The sequence below is a fragment of the Fundulus heteroclitus genome, unplaced genomic scaffold (assembly GCF_011125445.2).
Source record: "Fundulus heteroclitus isolate FHET01 unplaced genomic scaffold, MU-UCD_Fhet_4.1 scaffold_86, whole genome shotgun sequence".
Taxonomy (NCBI): domain Eukaryota; kingdom Metazoa; phylum Chordata; class Actinopteri; order Cyprinodontiformes; family Fundulidae; genus Fundulus; species Fundulus heteroclitus.
This window is the reverse complement of record NW_023397318.1, coordinates 1056564-1072854: the sequence shown is the minus strand read 5'-3', so window position 1 is coordinate 1072854 and position 16291 is coordinate 1056564. Positions and strand designations below refer to the sequence as shown.

Sequence of the window (16291 nt, the reverse complement as noted above, 5' to 3'; positions counted from 1 at the left end):
TCTCTCCTGTATGCCCTACCTAAGCGGCAAAAGGGGCGTTGCTCTTGAGACGGTGACGTCACGTGCGCGGTACCGCATTTGACACAGTGGTGCTCCAACAACCTGATCCTGAACAACAACAATACCAAGGAGCTGGTGAAGATTCTTAGATATCCAGGTCATGGTCATTCCAAAAAAAGTAAAAAAAAAAAAACAACAACTGGACTTTCTTTTCCGAAGTTTGAAGACATTTTGCTTCCCATCCAGAAAGCTTTCTCAATTCAAATGTCTGGAGTAATGTGGAGTTCTAAGCATTATAGTATTGCCCAAAAAGGCCTTGTTATGGCTTAGATAACCTGCAAATTAAACCAAAACTGGTCCACCCCTTTGCAATAGGGAGTCGTTAGGGTCATCGTTGGCCTGGCTTACAGGGGAAATGTTGTGATCACCTGTATGGAGGTGAGAATTGAGGTGAAAATTGGAAGAAATCAAACCAATTGCTGTGTTGTAAGTGTTTAAAAGTTTAAACCTGACTCCTCCTCCTCTGTTTAAGGTTGTTTTTTCTCTCTTAACGTAGATGGCTTCATGCCCCTTTCGAACCATTTGTCTGCTTTGTTCAAAATGTGAACATTTTGGTCCTCAAAAGAGTGTCCTTCATCCTTGAGGTGTAGGTGGACAGCAGAGTCTTGTCCTGAGGAGGTAGCTCTCCTGTGTGGAGCCATGCGTCTGTAGAGAGGTCGTTTGGTTTCTCCAGTATAAAGATCAGAACATTCCTCACTGCACTGAACTGCATACACCACTCCGCTGAGCGGAGTGTATGATTTATACAGGTGGTGTATCTAGATTGTTTACGCTGCATGAGTCCAGAAAATGGCCAGGCTTGTTGCCACAGATTCGACCCGCCCAGGCAATGCACTGTCTGTCCCACCTCCATCAGGTAAAGACTTCAGAAACAATAAATCAAAAATTAATAGACTTGAAAACAACTTCTTTCCCAAAGCTGTGAGGGCTATCATCCCCTGCTGAAAATCTATAAACCACCAGCCAAGTTCATAGTCTATTAATTGTTACAAACATACCACTGGTTCCACATGATCTTGACCCGACGAGAATTATTAACACTGTCTCTCTTGCATGCTAATGTCTGTTTACATCCATGCAAATTGCACTGTTCTGTAAGTTGAAAATCTAAATTTATTGCACAGTGTTTCAAATGGTGGAGTGTCCATGTGATACACTCAAGCAGCGGCACTGTTGCGGAGGTTCAAAGTTAAAAGACTGGTTTCTCTGATTTGTAATCACAAAGTGGGCGTCTGTCAGAACGCACTAAGTTCCCCCAAGACTTATAAAATGATGACAACAGTCAGTCCTTTTATGGTAATTTAATCCAATGTGTGTGTGGTTCTGGAATTACCCAAACAATAACATTCATCAATATACTTAACAATAGCACACAAACAAAAATAATAGTAATATATGTCCTGTACTCAACTGACAACAAGGAAATGGTCAGCAGCATAACATAACCCAGTTGACCATTTAGACCATCTAAAGCAGGGATGGGCAACTGACGGCCCGGGGGCCGCACACGGCCCTCGTCATCACTCAGTGCGGCCCGCGAATAGATCAATAATAATTTAATAATGATAAAAAATAAATAAAAATAAATAAATAAAATAAAATTGTAATTATACTTTTGACCGATAGGGGGCCGTACCCAAACAATAGCGGGCATGGACCGCTTTGCAACAGCGAGGAAGAAAGTCAAGAGCCCTGGCCACTAGCAGTGGAATAAAGGGAAAACTTGACGAGAAAGTCACATTTTTCAGACAAAATGGGAAGAAGTATGGACATGGGGAATTTTTTTTTTTGGTCTCTTGTCATTCACACACAACATAAACCGTGAGAGCCAACGTGAGTTTTGAAACTGCAAAGCTTTGTCTTAAGCAGAAGATCAAACGTGCAGCATCGTGAGAAAACTATGGTGCATTCAGGAGCATGGGACATTAGATTTTTCAGAATAAAAAGCTAACAGATGTGCATAATCAAAAAGTAACAGGAATACAATTATAGAGCATTCAGTATTGTAAGAAAGCCCACACAGTTTCTGGATAGACACATTATTGTTTGAGTTAAGTTTTGTGCCGTTTTATGCCACTTTCCTTGTAAATTTGAAATGACCCATGCTCCTGAATGCATTGATATGGAGTTTAAATTCCTTTTTTGCAATTTTTTTTTTAAAGCAAACGGTTTGTCTTTTGCTTAAGGACATATTAAAATGCATTTATATGCAGAAAATAGTTATATGTTGGTGCAGTAAACATACAGATATAAATTCATCTAAATTATTGAGAATAATTTGTAGCGTCTTTCATATCCAATTATTTGAAGTGCGTGGTCATGTGGCCCTCCAATGGTCGTGCTGAAAAAAATGTGGCCCTCTTTATCATGGAAGTTGCCCATCCCTGATCTAAAGCAACTAGCAATTAGCACCGCTAGAAATATGAACTGTAGCACCGGATATAAACTCAACCAGCCGGCCTAAATATCACATAAACAACATAACTTACGTTTCTCTGGACGCACACTGAACCACAAGAGGCAGAGCGACGGATACAATGTTGCAAACACAACCTGCTGCCTGCATTACTCGCTTCTCACCGTCGTCAGTCTCTTCTTCTCTTTCTTACTTGCAGTGGCACTCAGCCCGATTGACGCTATTTCGCCCCTAGTGGCCGGATCTGGCCAAGTCCCCAGCTACACTATGCAGCCTTCAAAACAGGCACAGTAATCTATATTGTCTGTAATCTTTTAAACTCAACAATTTGTCTTATTAGATTCTAAGGACTATTTGCACACTTTAAGCTCAACTCAAATCTGAGTTATACACCCAAGTTGGATTTTATACAGGTCTGTGATGACTACACATGAGCCCTTAGAAGCTCTGTAGATGTTTATAGCCTACTTGATGGGGATGTAAGTACAGTTTTCTCCAAATACACAGGGGGGCAGTACTCAACATAATCAGTGGAAATAGAGTAAACAAGAGAAGAAACGTTTATAAATTAAGAATATAATTTACAATTCTCCTTCTCACATGTAAAGCCCTTAATAATCAAGCTCCATCATATATCAGAGCTCTGATTACCCCGTATGTTCCTAACAGAGCACTTCGCTCTCAGACTGCAGGTCTACTGGTGGTTCCTATAGCTGCCAAAAGTATAATTGGAGGCAGATCTTCCAGTTATCAGGCCTCTCTCCTGTGGAACCAACTCCAAATCTGGGTCAGTGAGGCAGACACCCTGTCCAGTGGCATCTCTGGCATGGTACACACTATCCAGCAGAACAGAAACGTAACATGTGCAATTCCAGTTGCACATATTTTATTGGAAGATACCAAGCTTAGGGCCATAGTATTTGTGCCCCACATCTGTCTACTGAGAGCATGTTGGGCATGTGGACTGCAATTTCAGATGTTTGTTATTTAAGCAAATGTTGGCAGGCCAGCACCAATATCAAGGGGCCTCAAGAGGATTTAGCCTTCTGAGCTTGTCAGTTTTCTGGCAGAAGTAGATATATAGACACAAATGATTCTAACGGAATTTTATTGGTAAGTGAATCTGTCTTTTTTATAATATTACTCTATAAAGAACAATCCTGTTCCACTGAATATTGTGAACATAGAGCTCCACAATGACATCTGGTGGGGCAAGATCATCTGCCATAAAAAGGATTCCTGGATCAATGTGTGCTTCTGTGCTATCTGTATCTCTGCTCTGTCTTCTCTAACCCCCAGTCGGTCGAGGCAGAAGGCCATTCACACTGAGCCTGGTTCTGCTGGAGGTTTTCCTCCCTGTAAAAGGGTATACTCGTATAAGGGATTGCTGCAAAGCCATTGACAATGTAGATGACTGTCCACTCTGGCTCTACGCTCTTTCAGGAGGAGTGAATATTGCTTGTCAAGACTCGATGCAATCGTTTGGGTTTCCTTGGATAAGAGACATTATTTCTTCTATGTGCATACTGAGCCTGTGTCTGTCTCATCAAAAATGAAATTGTGGTAACACATAATTACACAGTAGGGGATTCTCTACTAACTATAATCATGACTAATGCTGATGTTTAACTACCCCCATTACTACAGGACCAAAGAGTTTCTTTATAAACTCCATCAAACCTTTCTTTTCCAGTGGGGTTGTCATGAAGCTGCCCTGGCACTGTCAACATTGTATCAGCCAAACTAGATATTCTTCTAACCTCTGTCTTTTATTTATTTTTTCTTTGGGATTAACAAAATACATTTTTAATGAAACAGAATATAACTGGGCCAAATTCTAGCAATGAGTTCATATCAATCATTTGTTTACATGCTGTTATTGAGAAATATTCTCTCACTGACTCATTAACTGCAGCATCTGAACACAGCATCCCCTCAGTGTGTTGCATTAGTGCTCATTTGTTTGCTGCTTCTAACATTTCTGCTCTTATCAATAACTCATTATATTAAGTACAATCTAATGAAAGCAGTTATTATTTTAATCTAGCTGGTTTTACTTGCAATCGCTTGACCCTGATAGTCTTACACTGTTTGTATTGTATGGCATTAAAAATTTCAAACAGCTCACCATGTCAACCTCAGATATGCTGTCCAAGCTCTCCACCTGAACATCCACTCCAACAGGGACAGCAGGACCTGCAGATGAATGTCAAAAGGCTTATCATTACCATTCTTTTTTCAGTTTTAAGAAAGTACTATGAAGTTTATATATGGTGTAAGAATAAACAGTAAATCATTTATCTCTGCTTGCTTTATGATTACCACTTAATTCACATTTACTTTGGGCTGTTTCAATGAACCACTCGTACCATCCCGACTGTGTTCACTTGCTACTGATTTAACATGTAACCACTGTATATTTTGGTTTCATTTCAGATGCGGAATTAAAGTGAGCTAAACAGACATGGCCTGAAATCCCTTTTCAGATTGAAATTAGCTTATTTATGAAAAATATGAATACAAAATATGGTTTAAGTCAGTTTAATAAACTCTAATTCTGTTTAATATAGTACTGTTCACTTCTGTTCTGGAAAGGATATTGGATCAAACCAAACATGAGTAAATGAGTTGGAGGGAAGTTCTTTGTTTTTATTTAAAGGGACCTCGAATGACTCTCTGATATTAGCTATACTATGAATATCTGTAATGTTTTAAATTAATTGACAATCTAACATCAATGATAAATAAATTCCACGTAATACCAAAATATATTTTTTCTCCCCGTAAAGAATAGTTGTATCATGAGTGAATTTGCTACATGTTATTTTGTTCCATTCAGCTCTTGATATTGGCTGTGATGCAATCCGTGGCAGAGCCATGGTCAGCTTCCTTGCCATGAAGTCATCTTTTCAAGCACTACCCTCTAAAAATAACAACACAGAGTAATCTAAGCCATGACTAATAGCTCAGATCATTTCACATGAGACATTTCATAAAATAGTTGATAGGATTCTGTTTGGCCCTGCGATAGACTGGCGATCTGTCCGGAGTGTAACCCGCTTTTCGACCATTGACAGCTGGAGATAGACACCAGCACCCCTTGCGACCCCACAAGGGATAGACGTGTTAGAAAATGGATGGATGGATGGATTCTCCTGTTTGTTGATGCCTGTTGCTCAGCTGACAGAGTTGATTAGAAATAAAGACAACTTGGGATTTAAAGGGATATTGAAGAGTATCCTACAGGCCTGATCATTAGTAGAAAAACAAACTGACAAAACCTTCTGTCATTTGTTTAGTGCAGTGACATTGGCTGCTGTGGCATTGTTAATCTGTGAAGCAGTATGGGTGCCAACCTTACATAACGCAAGGCCCAGCAAATCTGCTACCTGGAAGATGGGATATAAACTCCTGCCCGGTTCCAGCTGTCAGTCTTGTCCTCTTTTCTCTTACTCATACCATATGTCACACAACACGTGCCTGGACACATTAAATTCTCAGCTGCTGTGACATAACATCAGACACCTGCTGTAAAAAGCTGAAACGGGATGCGACTTTGCAGAGGTCTGTTTTTGGTCATGCCTTAACTCAGTCTGCAGCTATACATGAGACCACAGCTAGACTGGACTCAACACAGCTGCATTAAGGAGATCTTTCAGAGCTAGGGAACTGTGTGTGCTCCCCTGCTTTTGATTGATCAAAAACTGTTCTGCTATTTTGAAGTGTGTATTGAATCAGCACATTTTCACAAATTATCAGATGAGATCTATTAGTATGTCATAGCAAAGCTCCACTTTGTAATTCCTGATGACTCTTTATGGCTCTCAGCAGCACTTGAGTGTAAGGCTAAAGTGCATCTGCTGGCATTTCCTCATGACCCTCAAGTCCCACGCACAAATATCAACATCCAAGAGGAGTGAACACCTCAAGTCAAATAAAAATGCAAAGCAATCTGTTTATGGGCCCACACATTTGCCAGAAATGGCTTAATGATACTTTCATAGTGTTCTTTTTTCAGAGCGCTGCTAAAGCCCCACAGCTCATATAATTCTAAATCTTGCTTTTTAAAATGCCAATGTCCCAAAAGCATAGGAGCAAAAAAAAAAAAAAAAAAACATAATTTATTTGTTTTCATTCTGTGTCATGAAAGCAAGTGTTTCTTTGCTGGGTTTGAGATTTGAGCTAATATCCTGATTCCTTTTTTATTAGGCTAAATATCTGAGTCATTAAGTAAACAGGCTTTCTCCTGTATTTTCCTGATTAGACAGTTATGCCACACACTACATGATATCCACTCATCTGAGAAATTTAGTGCTCTAAGTTTGTTTATTTGTTAGCACATGTTTTAAATGATCCCAGCTTCCAGGCTGAATGTAGCCAGAGGAGAGGACGGTTGTGTTCTGGCTTCCTGGAGCTTTGTCAGCAGAGTTAGACCTCACTAATGAGGCCAGCACATGTTCTACAGGCTTTGGTGTTTTATAGTGTCCCATGATTATTTGTTTATATAAAACACAATATTAAGTCACATGTACAAATAAGAATAAAGGTCAAATAAGGTACAATTTTGAGGTCAACTATTTTTAATCTATCAAGTTTTGTTATTCACAAACAAAGTGCATTCAGGTAATTCGATTTTTCTGATGCTTTTATAAAGCTACCTTTAACCAAACATAATCACAGTGAATGGTTTGTTTAATAGTTAATAAACCAAACTGCCACATCCAGATGTTTCTTTCACATGTTACACAATTAGACTTTAGATTTACACACAGTACACCTGATGCCACAAACAAGTGAGTCTTTATACTCTCAGGTGCACCTAAACATGAACCCCAGCTCAGCTTTCACAGATTGTGCGGCCTCTATGTGATTTCAACAAACTGTGAGGACACCCGTCCCACACTCATCTGCTCATGGATTAGCAACAGTAAATCCGTTGCCGGTTGACCACGCTTAGATCAGACTGCTAGGCCTATGCATTACAAGGATAAACCCAAAAAAGGGAATTCCAGTGATGCAGCCTCCAAGCCTGTCTTCCCAACACAATTTCTTTATCCAATTATGACTAATGCACAGCAGATCTATCTATCCTAGACATTTTAAAACATGAAGCACAGAGGGATAAATAGTTATACCCAAAGAGACTCAAAACTGATGTTTTCTCTTTCTGCATTTGATTTAATAATGATACCAGAAACAGCTTCATCTTCACATTGCTGAACATAAAGTTGTTTTGCTCTTTAAAGAAGTTTGTAAGTAAAAGTTTAAAACAAAGTGGTTAATAATAGTATATTGGACAAGTTTCTTTGATATCAAATGGAACTGTTATACCGTCATTAGTTAAGTGGTTTTGAATAAAAGTGTCAGCCAAAGGTTCTGCTGTCTTTGCCTAAAGAATCTTTTCCATGCTAAGAAATGAGGCTGTACTTATTGCGGGACAGTCAACACACAGGAAGCAGTTGTGTAAGAAGCTTTGATGAAAGTAATAGAAACTAGAACAGCTGTTTGCACTCACACTTCTCCCAGAGCCATATGATCGCACTGAAATCTCTCTCACTGAAATTCCAATAGGGGATCACAGAAGTCAGTGTTTTGAGATGCTACAATAAGAAGATGGCATTTGTTGTCTTGTTGTTTTTCTGCAGGATCCAGTAATAACAGTTGACAAAAGCAAAACAAAAAGACCTCCTCAGTAGGATGTATGCTCCCATCTGTGGCTGCAACTGTTTTCCTGAAAAAAGCACAAAATTCACTGCAGAGCATTTCAGCTCCCCTCCCCTCTAGTGCTTTAAACAAGACTGTTTAATACTAAACAACAGAGAACTGGGCTCTTTAGTTTAAATATAAGCTCCTTATTTCAAATTGCCTGGTAAAACCTGAGCAGCAGGGGTCTTTTCTGACATTCAAAGTGTGAAGAAAACACACACAAACACACACACACACACACACACACTCATGACTACAAATGAACAAGGCACCATGCTTCTCCCTACATATGCCCACCGACAACGCGCAGAGGAAAACACAAAAAACATCTTGAACAGCTTCAGAGAAGCCTGGCAGGGCTTTAAACGGATCAAGAACCATGACTCTGGAGCAAGACTGAGATGAGAGAAGAAGTTCTACTGCTGTGTTCTGCCAGTTTAACCCAAGTATGACAGAACATGGAAAAACAATTCTGTTGTTGTGGTCCTTGGAAGAATGACCTCCATTTATCATTAGTTTCTGTCTGTGTGGGTGTGAACAGAAAATAAGCCTGTTAAGAAAAGAAGAAACTCTCAAAAAGAAACACTTGTTATAGTGAGCAGAACCAGTGAACTGTGACAAGCCAACAGCTGACTGACAGGCTGAGCATATTGGCAGCTGTTAACCTAAAACATCTTGTAGTGCATATTTTTAAGCTGCAGACTCAGTCAGGTCATGGAATTGGTCAGTTCCCTTGAGCCAACCACCTCCCATGTCCCTCCAAATTCTATTGTTTCTTTTTGCAATATGGTTATGCACAGAACTGTGCAAAAGTATTTATCCCCTCAAAGATTTTTTATGTTTTTGCTTTTTTGTCACACTTAAATGTTTGAAGTCATCAAGCTAATTGTAATACCAGACAAAGATAATCTGAATAAGAATAAAAATTCAGCTGTGATGGTGTGAGGATTTCATTTATGAAGAGAAAGAAGAATATCCAAACAAACATGCCCTAAGTGTCTAGGTAATTACCCCCAAAACCTAACACCTTGTGTGAATTTTCTGGTGCAGAGCAGAATTCACTTTTAATCACAGTTGTTGTCTCATTCCAAAAACGGCCCTGAAGCAGACTCAGACTCACACAACCACCATTATGTTCAACTGCAGGTAACTTTTTATTTTTCTGAAATGTTTGGGTTTTAACCCATATGTAACAGGATGCACACATTTCAAATTGTTCCACTTTTCTCATGTCAGTTGACAGAATTATTGTTCCCAACATCCAAGGATCTTCAATATGTTTTTTGTGTGTGCCAAATATGAGTTGGCTCTTGGTGCTCTTTTTGATCAGCATTGGATGTCACCTAGGAAGTTCTTGATAAGCTCTTGCAGTAATTTTAATAGGCTGGTCCGCCCTGGGAGTGTTCACCACTGTTTTCACACTGTGAGAGGTTGCCTGGATAACTTTTTTTTCTGTTCATAAATTAAATTGTCATTGCTACTGCTTTTTATTTTTAAGGTTATCTTTGTCTGCTAGTGAAATGTGTTTAATCATCTGAAACCTTTAAAGCATTTAAAGGCAAAAACAGCAGAGATTAATACCAATTTTGTAGTGTGTGTGACTAGATGTAAACCGGACTTCATGACTGGCTGGGATGGCCTGGATTGATTTAAAATGAATTTGGACTATCTGAAAGTCATTTATATTGGACATGACTATGACATTTGAAAGGATATTTGTTGTGAATTGTGCTTACCTGCAAAAGCTGGCCTCATGGTGAAGTCGTGTTCGTCTACACGCAGAAGATGGCTGGTTTTCAGCTTTCGGGTTTTGGTGCCATCAATTATCTTTTTTGACAGATGACTGAAAAGGGCAAAAAACATAAAGAAAACAGGGTTCAGAAAAGATGGATCAAGCATCCAGATTTTATTCATCAATCAAAAGGTGACCATGTTAACAGCAAGAGTTCCTTACTGCTCCAAACTATGCTATTTTGTGCACAACCATGTTAAAAACGGTGTAATTTATCTTATGATGTAAAGGCTTGATATTACTTTTTTATATTTTGTTTGAAAGTAACCAGACTTTTATTCAACCCTTTAAAGGCATTTTGGCCTATTAAATTACTGAGACATTGATTGTTGCTGGTACTGACAGTAAAGCATCTGATTATTTTCTAGGGGATCTTTAGCTACTTAGTTCATCCATCCATCAATCCATTTTCTGGCCAGCTTAATCCCTCATGAGGTTGCGGGGGTTGCTGGTGCCAATCTCCAGAGGCGAGAGGTGGGGTGCACCCTGGACAGGTCGCCAGTCTGTCGCAGCTACTTAGTTCAATAGTCTATAAATCGTTCAACCATAAAAGGGTCTTGAACTAAAGCAAAAAAACAGTGTTGGGTTAGGGTTACTAACTGTTACACTTAACAGACACCTGTACTATGTTTTTTTTTTCCTTCACAGCAGAGTAGCTGGCTACCCTGACTGTAAAGTGTCCATCAGAGTCATTGTCTGAGGATAGAAACTATCTCTGTGCTGACTCATTTTAGTCATTAGTGTTCTGTAGTGCCAACCTGAGGGCTGAATAACATGTGGCCAAGATGAGTTGGGTCCACAGCTATGTTAGCTTCCCTTTTTCTGGTCCTGGACCTGTATAGGTTATGAATAGATGGAAGGTCAGTCCTGATGAATCTCTCTGCAGTTCTAATTGTTCATTGCAATTTGAACCTGTCAAGTTTTGTGGATGAGCTAAACCACACAGAGATGGATGAGCACAAGACAGATTGAATGATGGCAGTGGAGAAGATGATCAGTCTAATCTCTGCTGGGCTTTCTTATGGATGGCGTCAACGTGTGAGGACCATCTCCGGTCAGGTGGTTGTAGTGGACCAGCTGATCCACTTCCAGTCTGTATGCAGCCTTATCACTATCCTGGATCAGCCCAACGACAGTTTCACGGACAGGTCGGCAGTTGTGCAGTCATTAGTATACAGACAGAAATGGAGGGGAAAGTAGACACAGCTTTCTAGCCTTGACAGCCAGACTCAGGTTTGCTTTTGCTTTGCTAAGCAGCAAACTGTTCCCATAGAGCCCGCTTTTCTGATATTGACCAATCACATGCATGGGCGGGCTTTATATGTTGAGTGACGTGCAGCGCCCAAGAATCCCTCAGCCAAGACAAACAAGATGGCCGCCGCTACAGAGCGTTTGTTTGCTCTTGCGCTTTCTTCTGTTTTAAAAGAATCATTCACCGTAGTCTCCGCTTGACCACGGCTTGCCATGTTGAATCATATTGAGAAATGTTGACAGCGGAAGTCTGATTGTGCCTTTTTTTGTGACATCCGCAGTTTCTCTGATTGGTTTACTTTGCCCCTGTTAACCCCGCCCCAGAAAAAACACTCTATGGAAACAGTTCCAAATTAACTTCGGCTGTATCGAAGAGGGGCAAAAGTTAGTCTGGCTGGCCAGGCTAACAGCTTTCAGGGGTGTTGATTGTTCTAGGGTAAGAAAAGATGACGGGTTGTTGGTGGGGGTCTGAGGGGGCCTTTTGTGTGAGACTGAGGTATGAAAGACTTTAGATGGCTTCTAATAGTTCCCGGGGGGCAGAGTCAGGCTTGCAATAACTGTTCAACCCCCCGGCAACTATAACGATCCCCCTGGGACTGATCAGTTGTTTGCCCGATGGTCCTCTTTTGCATGTGAGCAACCAGTTTTGATTGTCATTGTTAAAATTGTTGATTCACTATGCAAAGCACTGCCAATGAGGCTGAGTTTACCTCTAACTCTTTAAACTGAAGAAGTTTCTAAGACAAGTTACGTAACAAAGAAGAACCTGTCCAGAGGATCTGTAATTTCTTTTTTTTTCTACCTGGACTATTGAAATGCTTCGGGACATAGTGAAGGAATCTCTTGTATTGTTGTGAGAGCTGCATTGTTACAGTCTGTTAACTTCTTCTTATGATTAAGATGTGAAATATTACACCTTTACTACACTATTAATGGACAGGAGTAAAGCTGGTAACCCTTTGGTATTCTTAAGTTAGTCCTCAACATATTTGCTTTACACATCAAATGAGTTTACATTTTTTTTTTATTTTTATTTTTTTTACTTGCTTTATTTAGACTGAACCAGTTCACAACTAAAACTGCCCCTGGGCACTGCTGAAAATAAACCAAATACATCAGATTCAGTTACAGTAGATCCAGGCCAGTCCAACTGACTTTATTTATTGTAGTCCTTCAAGAGGGTTGTTATTGTACATCTGAAATGGGTCAAGTTAAGGCAAGATCACATTACGAAACAAAAGAAAGAAATAGGATTAGAACTTGGTAACTGAATGATTGAGATTAAAGTTCAATGAGGTACGCACCCATTTACCATACCAGCCTCCAAGGCTGTCTTCCCAACAAGAACCAGAGCATCAGGTGTTTCACCAAGGGGCCTACAAAGACAAATATTTGTGTTCAAGTTTATAATCAAAAGAGGAGGTATGTCAACACAGTTACAGATTGACAAAGGCAAAGACCAAAGAAGATCAGAGTAAGTGAATGGTTTAAGGAATTCAATGGTTTTCCCATAACATAATCAGGGTGGTTTCTCCCCCTGACCTTTTATTTACTATCATAATCCCACAGCAAACAGTGTAACATTCCCTCAGAGATATACAGATCTGATGATGTTGAGTGTTTCAATGTGGTGGTGAGGAAGCCGGTATTAAACTCACAACCCATCCCCTGATGACTACTCTTCCTACTGATCTACAGTTGACCCCCAAAACGTCCTCAATCATTACTTTGGTGCTCTTTCTGAACCTGCACCCTTTTAGGCTCCACATGTCTGCTTTGTCTACACAATCCAGCTATCCAACACAACAGCTGGTGCCTATGGTGCCTCCAGCTGTCAATGGGCATGAGGGAGGGTACACCCTGGACAGGTCGCCAGTCTATCGCAGTCACAAATACATATTCTGCCAAAGTTTAATAACAATCACATCAAAAATGAAAATGTTCTCATAGATTAGAGTGACTAGTTTATAAAAACATAGGTGGTGGTGCACCCAGTGGAAGACGGCATGTTGCATCGCCATCTGGGCTTATTTTCAGAGACAAATAAATGCACATTTTGTTACATGGTAAGATGAATACAGGTATTCAGTGTGTAATACTATGAAATACATGATACATCTTACTGGCCAATTTAAATTCCAGTTTCAGACTAACTTTATGGTATTTGTCCTGATGTTTGAACATAAAACCCCTTGAAATGTTTAGTTTAGTGAGGAAAGCTTCAGAGGTAATCAGCAGGAGGACCAGCAGCACCGACTATATACAGATAATGTAACCGCAGTTCCACCGACCCTACTCGGTTTAGATTGCCCAGCTGCGCTCTTCTCTACCTGGTCTATCTCCGCACGGTTTGTGTTTCAACCAGCCTAGAAATGCCTGGAAATGCCTCGAGAGGGAGAATTTAACCTTCCGCCGCCCCACCCCTGTGAGAAATGGTAAACGATAAAAAAATAAATCATTATATAAAAAAGATAAATTTAAAAAAAATACAAATACTGTTTGAATTATTGTATATGCAAGATTGCCTTTGACATTTATTAAGGATAAAGTAGAAATGATAGTAAAACATAAAATAAGGCACAGAGAGGGAGAGAGAGAGAAGTGTATGAGGTAAGGTCACTGTCAAAATAGACTTGTACATAAAAGGACAGTTGTGTGCATATTAGTCAGAAGTTGTGCATAACAAACATTTGTAAACTCATAATAATTGAAATTGCATTCAAAAATATAACACACAGTTTAAATAGTTACAACTTCAATAACTAATATATACAAATTTCAAGTTTAAATTTGTGCTTTATTCTTCATAAACACAAACAGCAGCGGCTGCTTGAGAATACGGATTTTTTCGTTGAGAATACAAATTCACAACAGTAATCTGACGTCACGGTTTTCAAAGCTGGTTAATGGAGCACAGCGTGCGAAGTTAGGAGCTACGCATGCATTCTTCAGACTGACCGTCTCAGAATGCACCGCAGCCGCAGCTTCATTCCAGACAGCGCAAAAAGAGCTCACAGTGGTAAGTTAAACACTCCTTTTTCTGCTGCTGTTGTTCTTCAAAAGTACGTTTTCAGATCGTTTCAGGCGAGAACATTATACTTTTAAGTATCCCTGTGTGGCCTGTTTACAGAGTAAGTGCGTAAATTTTAATAAAAAGTCCGACGTTGAGCGGAGCAGTGACCCACAAACCTCCGAGGGTAACCGCAGCCAGGACTAATGTATGTCCGTCTGTAGCACACTTCTATCGGTCCAGTAGTGTGCATAGTACCGCTGCTTATGATTTATTTGTTTTGTGTTTATCTGACTGACGTGTGTTGCTTTATTAACTCAATACCTGCTGGAATAAATTGTAAATGTCTCCCAAGGATGACAGCAGCATATAAAAAATATAAAAAATAAATAAAATCTATGTTTTTCCTAAGCAATTTCCCTCTGGGATTATTAAAGTATGTCTGATTCTTATTCTAAATGAATTTCTTCTGAGCAGGGGCAGATTTAGGAAATTTGGGGCCCTACGCAAAGAAAGGCATGGGGCCCTCTGAATTGTGAAGACAACATATAAAACAGACCCATTATACAGATACAAAAATTTTAATAGAATAGACATACATTATTCTTTCTACCTTTTGTCCCCCTCTTATCCCTTTTCTTGTTGTTTTGCTCTATGTTTTCTTTTGTTTCTTTTTCTTGTAGTAGACAAGCCATGATCTGCTTATCTGTTCTCCATTTTTTATTTGAATGAAATAATAGCTGGAAGTAAATCTTCCCCCATCTCCATTTCTTGGCAAGATCCTGTTCTTCACCTGGAGCGGTCCTATCAGTACTATTGAGCAGCGATCACAATCAGACAGCTGATTGGCCAGAGCTGGGTCATCTTTAGGAAGTACACTGTGCTGACTGCTTACCAGCAGAATGGATGATGTTGGACTCTCTCAGTCTGGTGGAACAACATCATTATCAAAGCCTGGCTGGATAATCGGGGCCCCCAGGAACTTGGGGGCCGTAGGCAACTGCCTAGTTTTCCCTAATGGTAAATCCGCCCCTGCTTCTGAGTGAGGACATGAAGAATTGAGAGGAGAAAGAGGGAAAGAAAACAATAGTAACAGTATATGAAAAAAACAGACATTTATTTTAGACAAATGTTTTTATCTTTGGACCAGAATCAAGGTGTAATATATTCAACAAATGATTAATAGTTACTAACATGGTTTAAAACAAAGAAAAAAACTCATATTAACATCTTATACAAATAGACAACGCCTACAAACATACAATTAAAAATTGTTGGAATGGAAATTAATTTGCTGATTATTTAATGTGTTTTACAGGTGGTGAAAAAAATGAAATGAAGCAGCATGTGAACATGACTCCAACTGATCTGCGTTAGGTCAGATGTAGTCATGTTCACTTAAACATGCAGCCAGCTGGAGCAGCTCCCTGTCTTCAGCCGTCCTCCTCTGGGTCAACCTCCTCGTCCTCCATGTCAAGCTGCTCCCCTGCCTCTATACAAATATTGTGGAGGAGGCAGCAGGCATTGATTAATTTTGGTGAAAACGTCAGGCGGACCTCCAGCGCCCTTAAAAAGATGAAATGCCACTGTGTCTTCAGACCACCAAAGGCACACTCAACGATGTTTCTCGCCTTGGCGTGGTGTCTGTTGTAGCGAGCCTCCACTTGACCTGTACCAAATATAAAATTAACTTGTAATTTAGGTAATATGCTGATATGTCTTAATCTTCTATCCAATTAATATAATCTATGTATCAATTGTGTGTCATTGCTGGCTCTACTTAAGGACAAGAAGGTAAGAGATCTTACTGGTAAGCTGTTTCCCTATAGGATGAACCGCAGGCCAGCCAGTAGAGGGTCACCAGCACCTCTATCTCCAGTGGCCATCCATGAGCCTTCTGGATAGGCAGCAGCTGAAGGAGGAGGACGTCCTGTTTAGCCTGAAGGCTGGTTTAAGGTCCCCTTCATTAAAAAAACAGTGGGAGGATTGGCACAGAGGTGTTTATCCTCACATATTTTGTTTCTGTTTCTTCCTGTAAATAAAAAATACCAAATGT

At 39.9% G+C, this 16291-nt stretch overlaps 1 protein-coding gene across 5 annotated transcripts in view; it reads right to left on the bottom strand.

Moving 5' to 3' along the window:
• Positions 1-16291, bottom strand: part of LOC105919937 (gamma-aminobutyric acid receptor subunit rho-2) — a 60603-nt gene that overhangs the window by 30269 nt on the left and 14043 nt on the right. For 3 of the 5 annotated variants that reach the window (XM_012855409.3, XM_036134594.1, XM_036134591.1), the window contains exons 2-4: positions 12530-12601; positions 9919-10025; positions 4605-4672 (exon numbers count right to left, since the gene is read on the bottom strand). In XM_012855409.3, coding sequence (XP_012710863.3) covers positions 4605-4672; positions 9919-10025; positions 12530-12601 — 247 coding nt within the window. Of the gene's footprint in view, positions 1-4604; positions 4673-9918; positions 10026-12529; positions 12602-15130; positions 15399-16291 lie in introns of those variants that run through there. The other 2 variants (XM_036134592.1, XM_036134593.1) reach the window with 2 other exon arrangements.